Source organism: Lissotriton helveticus, chromosome 1_2, assembly GCF_964261635.1.
Source record: "Lissotriton helveticus chromosome 1_2, aLisHel1.1, whole genome shotgun sequence".
Taxonomy (NCBI): Eukaryota; Metazoa; Chordata; class Amphibia; order Caudata; family Salamandridae; genus Lissotriton; species Lissotriton helveticus.
The window spans coordinates 104869914-104885720 of record NC_136058.1 but is presented as its reverse complement, the minus strand read 5'-3'; the positions used below and the strand labels follow the sequence as shown (position 1 = coordinate 104885720).

General features: G+C 45.3%; 1 protein-coding gene across 8 annotated transcripts in view; it reads left to right on the top strand.

Moving 5' to 3' along the window:
* The window catches only part of PATJ (PATJ crumbs cell polarity complex component), a 1530963-nt gene that overhangs the window by 1408713 nt on the left and 106443 nt on the right, over nt 1–15807 (top strand). For all 8 annotated transcript variants that reach the window (XM_078669616.1, XM_078669595.1, XM_078669605.1 and 5 more), the window contains one exon: nt 1034–1138. In XM_078669616.1, the coding sequence (XP_078525742.1) occupies nt 1034–1138 (105 nt within the window). The remainder of the gene's footprint in view (nt 1–1033; nt 1139–15807) is intronic.

Below are 15807 nucleotides of genomic sequence, written 5' to 3'. Positions count from 1 at the left end.
TTAATATCTCCAGTTAGAAGATATACCAGTGTGTTGGTGAGTATTGGGTAATAAATGGACATATTTTTATAACTACACTGTGTGGTTCTTTTTTGTTTAACCTACACTACATAATTAGATCTGGTAAAACGAGCTGCGTAACACTCCTTCTGGACTAAGCCTGAAGGCTGCTCTCCACAGCTACCACTTAGAGAGCTTTCTATGGCTGTCTAAGACCACTAAAATCACCATAAAGGTTGTCTGGATTAGTGCCGGGTGGCACACTTAAATAAGTGTAATCTATATACTAAACCAGCCTCCTACATAATTAATGTGTTCCAAAATCGTTATCTGGACCAAAACCTGGCCTGCATTATATTCATACATATTTAGTTAGTATCGAATTAATTAATTCACCGGTCAGTTATTTCATATTACTTTAACTTGAAAATTCAAATGAAGAAAGAACCTTAATGTTTCGCTGCAGTTACTTTTTCGATTTATGAAATAGCCTTGTAACACCTACTTCTTAGCATTGTATTTTTAATAACCGAACCGCAGCTCTTGACACACACCAACATTTACTTTTGTTGCTTGGTTGTGTTTCTATTGTGCTGTCAAAGCCGTTCAGTGAGCTCGGATTCGGTTCATAGTCAGCTCGAAAGTGCATGTTGGTTGCCATGCTGCTTTGTCAGATTGTCTAGATTGCTTGCATGCAGGATGCCAATGTTTTTCAGCTGATGAGTAAACACCTGCTCCACTACAATCATGACAGCAAAAAGCGCGGCGCATGAGCCAGGACATGTTTTCCAATTTAACAGAATTCATTAACGGGCACACCGAAGCTTATTCCCGATAGCCGGTTAGACTGTTATGTTTATGAAAAAAATAAATTGGTTACCTCTTGAAGAGCCAAGTATACGAAGTGTGAACATTCAGTGTGTCCTCCGAAGCTCCCCTGAAAAGCATGACTGCGCCGTGTGGAATTTAAGGATTCTGCCGTCTGGTTTGTTTGCCGAATGTTTGTAATTTTGTGTTGCGTTTGTGTTTTTAGGTGGGAGATCGGATTATCAGTATTAATGGGCAGCCGTTGGACGGGCTCGCTCACGCCGACGTGGTTAATCTGCTGAAGAATGCCTACGGCAGCATTATCCTGCAGGTACGGTGATAAGTGCGGCGCGCAGCTGCGCGAGGCAGATAACTGCAGGATGTTCAGACTGGGCACCGCACACCCCAACACAGATGAGTGCTCACTTTGTCGGCCATGTTGAAAGCAATGTATTCCAATGCTTTACTTAAGAAGCATTTTCCCATTGAGAGAGAATGTGAGCATGATTACACGGATGTACGACGAACGTAACAAAATCACACTGGTACAAAGCATCATTCCGTTTGCTCAAGCAGTTTGTTTTTATAAAGTTAGTGTGTGTCTCCCAATACGTTTAATTATGTGCTCCTCCAATTGAACTGTGAAACTGAAATGCCTTCTTTATGTTTTGCTAATGTTTGACTGTTCAGATCTGTTTTTACTAGAGACGTATTCAGCACGGCACAGTTTTTAAACCAGAATATCAAATCATTGAGTTGTATTTCAGAACATGGCTGTGAAAACCTAGAACTGTGGCTGAAGCGGCTCTTTTTACCCTTGGTTCACTTACCAACATTTATCCCTTACGTCCAACCATGTAGTTAGCATTCAAATCAAAATATACCCACCAGATGCATAAAAACATTAGTACCTACCTGAAAATCAGATACTGGCCATGCTCTGCCTTTGTGGCCCATATGGGCGGTAGTTTCAGTTTCAAAATCTTTATTTGATCTTTGAAAACGATCATGAAAGCACAAGATTAAAAATTCACATAAATAGCAAACAGTCCCTCAAAATGCACCACGTAATGTTAACATTAAAATTCAAAACCATAAAAAGGTCAATAAAATTACATATATTTGTGCATAAGGGACTGTCAGTTAAATGCAGGCCTTCACACCTAACTCCCCTCCATAGACTTTCTACAATGGATGGTCATTTTCAGGAGACAACAAACACTACAATAGATATCGGGGCTATTTAGCACCTGAAGAAAATTAGTTTTCAGGTCAAGAATACCCATTTGTGGGTATCCTTGACCTGAAAACTAATTTTGGGAAATCCCTTTTAACACAGAAGATTCAATTAAAACACGCAAGACAGCGTGCATGCTAGCCATTAAAACTGCATCGTCCGCATATAGTAATGCTGTGACAGCGGAGTTGGCAACTTTATGCACATCCCTGGTAGAGCTAGAAGTGGGTATTCAGATCATTCGTATAACAAATAAAAAGGAGTACTGCCAAAACGCACCCCAGACGCACCCCACTCACTAGCGGAAAGACATCTAGGAGTTCCCCAAACTGACCATACTGTACCCTTACCCCTAGATGCTCGTGAAGGGTGTGTAAAAAATGAACTAAAGGGGACTTCTGACCACACTTTGATCGACTTCTGCCACATTTTACTCCTGTTCACGCAATTGAAAGCAGATGACAGGTTCATGAAGGCCGTATACAGTTAGCAGTGCTTAGCGATGGTATACCTTCTCCCAATCAAGTGTTAGTTCAAGCACTGCTCCAGTGTACCTAGCCTAGGAAATTAATTTTATTGAAAATATTTATTAAGTAAAACACACAAATGTTAGACGATACTGAGTAAAATGTCCAAAATAGTCCTGAATTGTTTTAGATTAAAATTATTGTTCCTGGAGAAGGTACATTTTTAAACAATATGACGTAAGGCTGTCAGTGGCTCCAGGGCCAAAGGAATGGTAAGATAGCAGGTGATCATGGTCATTAGCAGAGGCCCGCCTCCATACAAATTTGCTGGCGATTCGTTTGGTGTTTAAGGCCTTCCTGCCAACCATCAAAGGGAGACTCATGCAAGTACTCACACATCACACCACCGCCATCTGGTACTAAACAAGCAGGGTGGGTGAGGTCCTGGGTCCTGTGCTAGGAGGGTCACCAATATCAGCTACACCCGAAGGTGGCGCAGGGCATCTTCCAAAGATGAGGAGTACCCTAGCCCGATCTTTTCACCACTGCTGAGAACGTGAAGTATAAACACGTTTCATGTTGGAGCGCCTAAGACGGCTAATAATAATAATAATAATAATAACACCTTTTATATAGCGCCTGGTTACACTAGGAACAGTGTGTCCCCGTGCTTTAATACTATTTACCAGCACTAAACCCCAAAAGCAAGAAGGCCGCTGAAGGAAAGGACAGGAGAATATCAAGATTTGGGAAAGAGGTGAGTTTTCAGTTTGCGCCTAAAGCTTCCTTCTGATGGCTCCATCCGGAGCTCAATGGGGAGGTCATTCCAGTGTTTGCTAGTCAAATATCTGAAAGACCGTCCCCCCATCCGTGCCCGTTGAATTCTGGGCACCTGAAAGAGCATACGGCCCTGTGATCATAAAAGACGATTAGGGTGGTATTTGGTGAGTAGCTTTTGCAGATAGGCGGGACCTCTCTCATAAGCAATGCGATGAGTCATACACATGCTCTTGAAGATGATACGCTCCCGTATAGGGAGCCAGTGGAGTTGAACTAAAGCTGGTTTCCCTGAAGATCTTCTTGAGAGGTTGAGAGCTAGTCTCGCTGCCGCGTTTTGGACACATTGAAGCCTATGCAATCCTTTCCTACTCAAACCTAAATACAAGGCGTTACTATAGTCGAGATGGGGCGTCACCAGAGTATGGATTAACGTTTTCCTGCTATTGGCAGGGAGTGAGTCCAGGGTCTTGCGTAGGACCTTAAGGATCCCATAGCATTTCCCTGCTATCCCTCTAGTGTGGTGTTCGAAGGATAGAGGCTCATCCAGTCTGACCCCTACATTTTTAACCTGTTCTAATGGTTTAGGGATGGTGCCAAGTTCTTTAGGCCACCATGCCGATGACCAGATGGATGGAGATTTCCCCAACACCAAAAGTTCAGTTTTATTAGCGTTGAGGCGTAAGCAATTGGTATTCGTCCATCCAGCTACTCCGCTCAGACATGCCGGGAAGTTAGCTGAGGCCTCTTCCGGGGGCTGAGACAGTGTCACTACCAGCTGGGTGTCATCAGCATATGACACTATCTCAACCCCGTACGCCGCAACCAACTTGGCCAGGGGTGCCATACAAAGATTAAACAGAGTCGGGCTCAGAATTGAGCCCTGAGGCACCCCGTGTCTGAGCGAGCGCACCTCGGATTTCAAAGGAGGACAGTAGACCTGGAATTGCCTATTTGCCAAAAATGAACACATCCACTCGTGAGCCAGACCCTCGATACCCGCCTCATCAAGACGAGAAAGCAGCAGGGGATGGGAGACGGTGTCAATTGCCGCGCTCAGATCTAATAAAAGGAGCGCGGCGGTCTTCCCCTCATCTACTCTACTCCTCAATAGCTCAGTGGAAAAGAGGAGTGCCGATTCCGTCGAGTGGTGTGCTCTAAACCCTGACTGTGAGGGATGCAGATGTAGTCCGCTATCCAAGTATTCAGAGAGCTGCTTATTAACTATCTTTTCCACCACCTTAGCACAAAAAGGCAGCAGCGATATAGGTCGATAGTTATCCAACTGCGCAGCACTCAAATGTTTTTTTGTTTTTTTTAAGGGAATGACCTGCGCTATTTTCCAGTCTTGAGGTATGTGGCTAGTTAGAAAAGACTGTTTCGCCATGTGGCCTATATGGGTCGCCAGAAGTTCGACTTGATTCCTGAGGACGTTGGGGCGAGCCACATCCTTAGGGGAGCCGGATTTAATGCTGCGTATGATATTCAGCAACTCCATAGTATTAGGCACCACAAACTGATTAAGGCATCCGTTGTTAATCCTCTCCCTGTTAGTAGAGGTGTCCCTAGGGGGTTCTACCTGTGTGTCTGGAAAGGTTTTGTATATGTTGTCCACTTTCTTCACAAAGAAGTCAGCAATAGCTTCACACATATCCATAGAATGTAGGTAGATCAGGGGCTATAGTTCTCTTCAATGAGGTGAGTTCTTTGTAAATAACAAAGAGTTCTTTGGTAGAGTTATCAGCCAATTCAATTCTATTTTTTAAGAAATTGCGCTTCGTAGATCTAATCAATTTATGATAACTCTTTATACTCTTTTTATAGTTGAGTCTAGCCACCTCCTCATATTTATTGCGCCAGATGCATTCCGTTTTACATGCTTTTAAAACATTATTAAACCACTGAGCTGTTTTTGAGCACCTCGCAGGGGCCTTAGTGGTCCACGGGGCAGTTTCATCTAAAGCTCCTGACAGCCATTTTTCATAATCTGTCCAAGCTTCATCTACATTATCTTTTAGTGGGGGGCTGCTTCTTTTTAGAGCCAGCTCTAACTGATCCTGCTTAATTTTCCCCCATTGCCTCCGTTTACATACCATTGGTTTGGTGCTAGATAATAACTTGGACTCCCCACAGATGGTAAACTCCACCAAAAAATGGTCAGACCATAATACCTTACTGGGGGGGTTGCACCGCCACCCCCTCCCAGTTGGCAAAGATCGGGTCCAACAAATGACCTGCTTTATGGGTAGGCATCAGGGATTGAATGTTAAGATTAAACATTTTTAAAGATGCAAGTAGACTTAAAGCTTCCTTATCGTTTTCATTCTCAATATGGAAATTGAGGTCACCCAAAATGAGGAACTTATTATACCGTAGAGCAGGAAGGGCAATTACTTCCGTCAGGCTGTCCAAAAAAAGCGACGTCCTACCTGGCGGACGATAAATCAAATAGCCATTAATAGCCCTGTTATGGTGGTATTTTATAGTAAATAGAGCAGCTTCACATTCTTTAGTTAGTACTGTCTCAAAAGTGCATAACAAATCCAGTTTATGAATAATGGCAATCCCGCCTCCCCTCTGTTTGACCCGGTCTAGTCTTATTATCCCATAATCCTTCGGGAGTGCTTCCAATATATCAGGATTGGACTCTGCATCCAGCCAGGTCTCGGTTAGGAAGAGTGCATCTGGTTGTTTTTCCGCTAAGAGGTCATATATATCCAGCTTATGCTTCCTCAAAGAGCGGCAGTTAATCGATAGCATATTCAAAGACTCTAACTTACCCTCTGCAGTGGTGTCATTAACTGGATTGTAACGACAATTATCACAAATCAGGGGTAAGCTAACGACATTCAGCGTATGATTACACGCTTTCTGAGTGGAAGGGCGAAGACTTATTAACTGGTCTTTAGAATATCTTATCGATTTCAGAGCATCGGTGGTGCCTTGAGCAGAGATTTGGGCCCCTAGCCCCTTCCGGCCCCGGACGGGCACAGACGGGCTTGCCTTTGGCGCGCCACCGGTGCGCCCGATGTGCCCACCCGCTGCGCGGACGGGAAGGGTGGGTCCTTTTATCCAGTATGGAGGAGGGTGGGATGCGGCCAGCAACTGGACCACAACCCTTTCCTCCCTCCAATATGGCGGATCTGGCGAGTCTCTCCCGCAGCGTCAGCACGTAATCTGCTGCGCTGCGCTGGGAGAGGAGAACAGAGAAGTAAGGCTGGGCTAGCAACAGAGCGCCAGACAATTGCAAAGTGCCACACAGAGAGCTGCACAGATGAAAGGTAAAATACACGTTATTACACAAAGTTTTAAAAGAAAATGCTTAAAAGCGTCTCGCGTTGTCCCCCGGCTTTCCGCCTCAGGGGAGAGTGCTAGTAAATCAATGGGCGCGCTCGCACTAGAATACGGCTTAAGTACTCAGGGAGGGCGGGATGCGGGCAGCAACTGGACCGCAACCCTTTCCTCCCTCCAATATGGCGGATCTGGCGAGTCTCTCCCGCAGCGTCAGCACGTAATCTGCTGCGCTGCGCTGGGAGAGGAGAACAGAGAAGTAAGGCTGGGCTAGCAACAGAGCGCCAGACAATTGCAAAGTGCCACACAGAGAGCTGCACATATGAAAGGTAAAATACACGTTATTAGACAAAGTTTTAAAAGAAAATGCTTAAAAGCGTCTCGCGCTGTCCCCCGGCTTTCCGCCTCAGGGGAGAGTGCTAGTAAATCAATGGGCGCGCTCGCACTAGAATATGGCTTAAGTACTCAGGGAGGGCGGGATGCGGCCAGCAACTGGACCGCAACCCTATCCTCCCTCCAATATGGCGGATCTGGCGAGTCTCTCCCGCAGCGTCAGCACGTAATCTGCTGCGTTGCGCTGGGAGAGGAGAACAGAGAAGTAAGGCTGGGCTAGCAACAGAGCGCCAGACAATTGCAAAGTGCCACACAGAGAGCTGCACAGATGAAAGGTAAAATACTCGTTATTACACAAAGTTTTAAAAGAAAATGCTTAAAAGCGTCTCGCGCTGTCCACGGCTTTCCGCCTCAGGGGAGAGTGCTAGTAAATCAAACGGCTGTCTCTCAGATACGTATTCCAGATAGATTGGGGAACAGGGCTCTTAGCCTTCCTGCTACTACCTCTCCTGCCTTGGATTCTGAAGAAGATCAGGAAAGATGAGCCCCAAGTCATCTTAGTGGCACTTTATTGGACTAGGAGAGTGTGGTACCTGGCACTTCTGGGCTTTAGCACCTTTCTTCTGATCAGGCTGTTACACCTGTCAGCCTTAGAGTGATCTTACCCCAATCTTTTTGCCTTCGCCCTCCTATTTTGCTAAATTTGTTTTTGTTGGCTATAGGACTCTGTGCACTTTACCACTGCTAACCAGTGATTAAGTGCCTGTGCTCACTCCTTAAAACATAGTAAAATTGGATTACACCTGATTGGCGTATTTAATTTACTTATAAGTCCCTAGTACAGTGGAACATTTTTGGCTCAAAACTGCTCTGTGAACCGAGAGGAGACTTGGACCTGCTTGTCTATGTGCCCAAGGTGCCTCACTGGACGGCCTCACTTCACAGCAGCTTCTGCTACATTCTTCTCTGCAGCACCATATCTTGTTCAGTGGTTCTTCACGAAAGGGGTATCCAGCCTTGTGCAGCCCTCATCGGTTACAACCTCGTGCTGCTGGAGATTTTTGACTTCCAAAAAAGAGACTAAGTCCCAATGCAGAAATCTTCACCGCAACTTCGTCCAGTAGCTCCCCGACGACGACATCTCCTCCTCGGACACCGCCTGCAGCTTTATCCCCTGAACTTCTACCTTCTCAGACTTAAAAAAAAAATATTCCAAGTCAGATGGTAAGCACCAACCGGGCCCAATCAATTTCTTGTATCTGACTCAGGCTCCATCGCGGTTGGCCATATTTTTTGATTTTCACATGGTCTTGCGCGACTAGATGTCTGTAGTTGGTGTTTTGATCTTTTAGGCACTAGTTTTTACCTTAAACTTTAAGAATTCATAATTCTCGATTGTTGTCATTTTGGTGTCAATTTAATAAAATCTACTCTGGGATTTTTCATGTGTTTTATTTTCACTTTATTACTGTTTGTGTGCTGCATAAATATTTTACACATTGCCTCTAAGTTAATCCTGGCTGCTTTGTGCCAAGTTCCCAGGGTGTTAAGCACAGGTTAATTTAGTGACTTTAGTGGGTCACCCTGACAGGGATTGTGACTGTTGCTTGAGTAGGGTTAAAACCCACAACTCAACTCTTACAGGCTGCTACTTCTGGAAGATCGTCTGTTGCAGCAGCAGGGCACAGTATTGTATCCGAGTCCGTGCAACCTGCACCTCCATGCAGGGCAGTTTTTCTCCTTTGATCTCCCTCCCTTGATCGTTAATGTCATTAATGCAGTCAAGTGCACTTACAGGAAATATGTATATGCTGGGTGCAGCGATTAGTTTGCAGCTTTGTGTGAAAACTGCCAGCTGGAGCCATTGCTCTTCAAACTGTTGGATGTGCTGTTGTTTGTCCTATCTTTTACCAAGCAGGGTCTTGCACTGGGCACTGGTAAAGGTTACTTGATGACCTACTTGGTGTTTCTACATTTGCCGGACCCACCATTCTTGTTTAAATCACCCATTGTGATGCGTTTTCTTAAAGGTTTGCAACAACGTTTTCAGCTAAAGCCCTTTATGATCCCCAATGGGACCTAAATTTGGTTCCCATTTTCCTTGTGTGTACCGTTTTGAACCAATGGACAGTGTTCCATTGTGCCTCCCCACCTTCAAAATGGTCTTCCTCGTTGAGATAACATCTCTACGCCAATTGCGTGAGCTTTAGGACACTTTCAATAGTCTGCTGTGCTAAGAGCTGCTATGCATTGGCTAAGAAGCAGCTTCCAGAAGGTCTGAGGTCTTAATCCACCAGAGCCATGGCTGCTACCACTTCATTGGCATTCTGAGCTGAAAAAAAGAAAGAAACTTACCTGCTGGTCGTGCCGGGTGCCAGCAACAGCCTTTCCTCCGTACAGGAACCAGGAAGCAAGCATCCAGGCTCCCAGCCAAATTACAACACTGAAGTGCAGCGTTACGATTGGTCTGAGCACCATGGTTCGGTGCTCAGACAGGGAATAGGACCCTGGACATGTTCTCCATCTAGGCTGTAATGCAGCCTGGGTGGAGAACATGTAAAGTGGGTATGACGTTTCGGGGCGGCAAAACCTCCATGCACTCGAAGGTGCAGCCACCACCCTGTGATGTGGGCAGCCCAGCCCTGCCCCGCCGTTTCAACGGCAAGCTCAATACAAAAAATATAAGGATAATAACGGAGCGCTATTATCATTTGATTTTTTTAATTGAGCTTGCAGTTAAAGAAGTGGAGCGACACGCCACCGCCTTCTCAACCAGGCTTTTAATAACCTTTTTCTTTTCTCCTTATGTTTTCTCTTTCCTACAGGTCGGACCCTGAACAACGCACACTGTAAGTAGCCCCCAGGGGCACCAACTCAGTGTGGGGTAGTTTGTTCAATATATGTTTCTTGTCCTGACTAAGCGCCACAGATCCTTAGGCCCACACCAGGCGCAAAACATGTTTGCAAACCTTTGAGGGAGTGACCTGAGATAGGTTTCCCCTCCCATGACTTATAGGATACTTCCCCTATCTGGTCTGAATATACTGACTACCAGGGTTTCTTTTAAAACTCAAGGTAGCACTCACCTGACATAGGTTTTTTTTAACCCCAAAAGGGTGATCCCCTCAATAATGTATAGTGCAGGATCCCCCTTATCAGTTTTAACCTCTAATCACACCGCACTACTCCACATCACGGATCACCTCACTTGCACTCCTCATACAGCAGCCTCTTAAAAAGATCTCTGCTGAAGTGACCCTTCGGGGGACCCGTAGGGCATTGCAGCACCGACTCGACAAGGAGCACTGCCCTATGATGAAGCATGACATCCTCTAGGAGATGTGTGAGGGCAACATGAAACAGTACTGCTGACTGTCCCCATCCTTGATCCTTGTCCGGACATTCTCTACCATTTGAGAGACCCTGCCCCCTTTTCTTAGGAACATTAGGCCATTTGTTGAGTCTTTGATTAACTATAGGAGCACGGGCTCTGGACCTTATAATCAATCTCCCTGTCCCCCCGCATCCCTCTCTTTCAAGCAAGGGATCTCTTTGATATGTAAGCATATGTTTCACCATTAACATCAAGGTCATGTATAAAATTATATTCTAAAATAATACTGTTTCATGAGTCAATATGCCATACAGTCTCATATTGCCTAGTAAATTGTTTTGGATAATCCTTGTCTCTGTGTCCTTAATAGAATCCACCTAAAAACCTAAGATTTCAATGGATTGCTTCGGGATTAAAACTGATTACTCAGAGTTTACAACAAACCCCGATTCCTGCAGTAATTGAATTGTCCAGGATAGGTGCAATATCTCTGTTCTCTTCTCTAGAACCATAATGATAAGATCATCCAAGTAGACAATCCGGTGAACTCCCCTAGCCCGTAAAGCTTCTACTACCTGCCTCATGAGTTTTATGAAACACCATGGGACTGAGGACATGCTGAAGGGCATTACTTTGAACTCGTAGCAACTTCCTTATCATTGGACCTGGAGAAATCTCCTGCGAGGAACATAAATTGGAAAGGTCAGACATGCATCTTTCAGGTTGAGTCTGAGCATCCAGTTTCTGCACTGGAGAAGGTCCTGTAGCAGATGGATGCCTTCCATCTTGAAATGCCTGTAACCGATCTAATGATTGAAGTCACAGAAGTTTAAAACAAGATGAGATCTTTCTCCATTCTTTTCCACCATGAAGATGTACTGCAAACCCTCCTGTGAGGAAGCTCTTGTGACATAGCATTTTTGTTCAGAAGAGTTTGTATTTCCGCGTCTATAACACTCACCTAAGCTGGTATTTTTCCACTTATCAGTGTATACTTAAAACAATAATTGTAAAAGAAAGCACATAAATACGTGTTTCAGAGCCGTCTTAATGACCCCTGACTGATAATTAAAGTGAACAAAGACAGAAAGGCTATGTTAAAAATTAAAACAGATTTATAGTTCTATTCAAGTATCATGTATGAAGTATCATGCAGAAGCTTAAAAAAGTGATCAAATGCCCAGTATTTTCCACTGGGAATGGTGGCTACCCGAGTTTTGTGTGGAATACAAACACACATATTTGAAATTAAGTAGTATTCGTTTGTACTTGACAAGTGACGGTGTGCTTCTCTGCCCAGAAGCAAGACTCAGAGTAGAATGTTTGCGCAGTTTTGACACCCGCCACAGGCACGCTATAAAATAATTGTTTATATTATCAAGCAGTACAGCCTCACTGTTGTGAAAGGTCATGTGATTATGGTCACTGGTGTGGAAAGGTTCATTATCAGTTTGTCCATGGAAAGATGTTAACGAGTTTGCAGACGCTGTTTGGAAATGGGAGATTAGCGTCTCAGCAGAGCAGTCCCCCATCTCACTGTCTACACGTCCCTGAATTTAATCAGCTTCCTGCCGGTGTTGTAAGGAGATAAGGCACGATGTGCACCAGTTTGTTCATCACAGGCTACTTACTGGCAATGTTTTTTTATATTCAGCATTTTGTGTATTAGAATAAAGGACAGAGTTTATACCTAAAGCATCTTTTTCTTATCACCTGGAGGAAGTATACAAAAACCTGGAGTTAAAGGCCCAGGACCTTTGGCAGCCTGGAATTCTCATATTGTGAAGCTTCATCTTTGTTAATCGCTGTCACCAGCTGTATTATCCAGGAGTAGTATACATTAGGCAGTTAGTAGTCTCATTGCACATGTTATTGCAAGCATAACGTTTCATCTCATCACAAATATCTCACTACGAACATTAAATGATGCAGAACCCATACCTGAAAATATAAAAAACTGTGATTGATATTGTTTTTTAAGAACGATTCGGAGCAATACTCTCAACTTGACCCCCCTCCCACCCATAAAAGAACTTTACTATTAACTCTTACTTGTAGATGCTGGTCTGTGCGGTCCTTACTTCACTCTTGGAGATAGACCGCTAAGGGTCCTAAATGTACAGTGTGGAGGAGTGGGGGCCGGGGGGGAGCCAAGGGGGGGGGGGGAGATGGACTGTGAAGAAGGAAGGGCCAAAGGAAGGAAGACCAGTAAACAGAAGATAACCACAGTGACAGCACTCTGCTCCGGGAACTCAAGGTTAGTGGACCAGCCCAGGCATTTACTCCATTGTCTTTGTGGTGGATTACATTTGTAGAATTAGGTGTGTTGATCAGTGGGGGTTTGGGAGTGCAGATTGGTTGGTGGGATTAGTAGATGACCTTGAGGAGATTTGCTATTGCTAGGTTGCAGGGCAAGTCCTGATAGTTTGGCACTAACATCACCCTTTTCACCTTGCTTTGTGATTAAGCAGAGTTACAGCACAGAAGATACATGATATTCTTAAATCCTGGTGATTGCTTTATCAATCATGTCCTTCCAACTGGGGTGGGCCAGAAATGCATCTGAAAGCTGGTAAATCAGAGCCTTGCATGCACAGGTGTGTCATAAAGGGCACCTTCCCATCATACCCTGTATGTATGCTCAACAAACGGGGTTCCTCAGATCTGGTGGAAGGCATTCTCTGAGCTGGCATTCTCAACGCATATGGACAATACTTATAGGGCTTCAAAGACCGCCCATTCTTTGTCTCTTGGAATACTCCACGTCAGTCTCTAGTGGTGTTATCTGTCTTAAGATTTTGTACTTCCAGCCAGATCCTAGGAAAATGGCAACAACATCACTAGTGATGTGAAGAACTTGTTTGGTCCCCAAAAGACAAGACTCTGCAGTGGCTCAACGTGGGTTTGTTCACGCAAAGATCGCTGAGTGACAATTAAGCAGTACTGCTGAGACTCTCACCTATCTTCTGCCATCCTTTTCAAGGCCAATGTCTCATTTTTCTCCAAACCCCCTTTCTGAGGTTTCCCCCAGCAGTCAAAGAGAAGATGCATGTGAGGAATGAACAAGACCATTCACCCAGGCTCAGCAGAACCAGCTGTACCAATGACCTTATAGGGATGCATAATCCCATCTCTGATTCATCAGAGGAGACTCACTACACTTATTTGTGAGGCACGCTTTCTCTGCATTACCATAATTGGACTCAAATTATCAGTAATGTTTGATTCCTTTTGCTTTCAAGATACACTTTCTTGTACAGTTTCCCCAGTTTCCTCCTCAATAACTTTCACAAGAGATTGAGAGGTGCCTCATTTTTATTGCAATACAGCCTGTCCCAACTTTCAGAATGGACAGCAACAGAGGTAAACTATTTTCCCGTTGCCCCAGTATTTCTATATTTTGTTCTAACATTTTGGTGGTGGGTACTTGATCCAACTCTTTTGTGGGATACATTTGAGGCCTGGGCCATCCACAACTCTTGATCACAACTGACTCTTCAGAGTAGAACTTAGAAGCTTATGCAGGGGGTACTTGTGTAGGGTTACATTGCAGAGATCAAATGTGTCCCTCCACAAAAAAAATTAAGTTGCAGGCAATCCTCCTTAACACAGCAAGCTTTTATATGTTATCAGAACCAGGCTGCTGTTAATGCCTATACACAAAAACAAAGCTTGCTTTTACTTCATAATGAAAGGCGGCAGCCACTCACCCTATATCTGCCAGCTTTCAGTAGAACTGTGGGAATTGGAGATTGAGCATAGATTGATTTAGCAGGACTCTTGTAATGCTTTGATTATCTGATAGAGATTTTAGATGCAGATTCCTTACCTTGGAATAGCCCTAGATGTCAGACTGGATCTGGAAGGTATTCAAGCAGTAGTCCTGTGTTCCGGTAGGTGGTGTCATTCAACTCTGCGTCATCTGGTCTTGAAGTGTTGTACTTGGTACATAGACAGACGCCACCTTGGCATGCTGCTGTCAGTTCTTTTCTTTCTGCACCAGATAGTGCTGAACCAGTCTGAGCTACCTCTCAGTCACTTTTTGACTGCTTTTTTTGACATTTCATTGAACTTTTTGGAGATTTTCTCCTGGGGTGAGGTTATGTCACCCAAGGAACTTGCTGGTTTTCTACCCATGTATGGCTTGTCACAGACAAATATTTATTTGTGGTGCTTGGAGCGGGCCACAACTCCCAAGACCTGCGAGGACTGTCATTCCATGCATCCCAAGGCACTGAGGGAGCACTCCCCAAGCTCCTCAACGCCTGATGTTGGTAGACTCTGCGTCGTTCGAGGTCCCGTTCACATGGAAAGTTCCATGACTGTTTGAAGAGCCCTTCTGATAGTCGCCGTCGCACTCCAAGTCATCGGGTAAGTGCCACAGACACTAGAAGTCAAAGAGGTCTTTGACTTTGACACATCCATCAAAGTCTTCTGACGAGATGCGGGAATGTCGGCACTCAAGGCTGTGAGTCGGCAGAACCTGAACCCGGGTCTGCTCTGCGCTTCCCGATTTTCCCAGAGCTAGCCCTTCCCAGCTGAAGGAGTTCTATGAGGCCATGTACCTCATATTTAGGCGGTCTGGCCCCTCTGGAGTGCCTTTGGGCCCTATGGGCACAGGAAAGGCCTCTGATGGATCAACGCCGGCGAGACCGCACGGATACCCTGCTGGATTCAGACCGAGTCTTCCTCGACTCCCGATCTGTTGCAGAGGCCCCTGGTGCAGCTGATTCCCTTAAGTGGTGCCACCCCCATCATTAATGCGACTTTGACACGGAGCCTGACTGGTATCGTCCGATGCAGACTCCGGGTCCCTGCTTTTCGGAGCAAAGCCAGTGCCTTATTTGTTTGATAGGCCTGGAGAAACATGAGAGCGGCCTATAGACCCTTATGGTTACCAGCTACCAGAAGTGGAACAGCCTAACTGGTACGCGGAACTGGCGAAGGCCAGTGGGTTAGACACTTCACTTGACAGTGGCCTGATCTCTCAGAGGGAGCCTCTTTTGCAGTGGTGGTGCATAGGATCGCTGAGGTCTTGGACCTTCAGTTGCCCACAGTGGTGGTCAAGACGACCGTCTTCACAGAGGTGCTTTAGGTGGGTGTCTCTCCATCTGAACTTCTACTCCCCTTCAATGAAGCCCTAGGATATGTTCTTCTTGGGACCTGGGCCAATCCCTGCACAGGGGCTCTTGTGCATAGGACCATTGCCCGCTTCCATTGCCCCTCTCCCGGGGATACCATTTTCCTTACCCAGCACCCACCCCGGAGAGCTAGGTGGTCAAGCATCCTTGTCCAGATTTAATCCAGGCGTGTTCCCTACCACTCCACCGGATAGGGAATCCAAGTGGATGGATAACTTTGACAAAAGAATATTCTATTCCCCCAGCCTAGCATTGCGGTTGGTGAGCACTGCATGATTACTGGGCCGTTATTTCCATATGTTATGGTATGGGACTCGATTGTGAAAGTGCTGTGGTCTTGGAGGAGGCCCGTGTCATACTCACCCTGGCTACTGCTGATGGGTGAAATGCAGCTACGTTTACCACTAGTTGTGGGCTGGA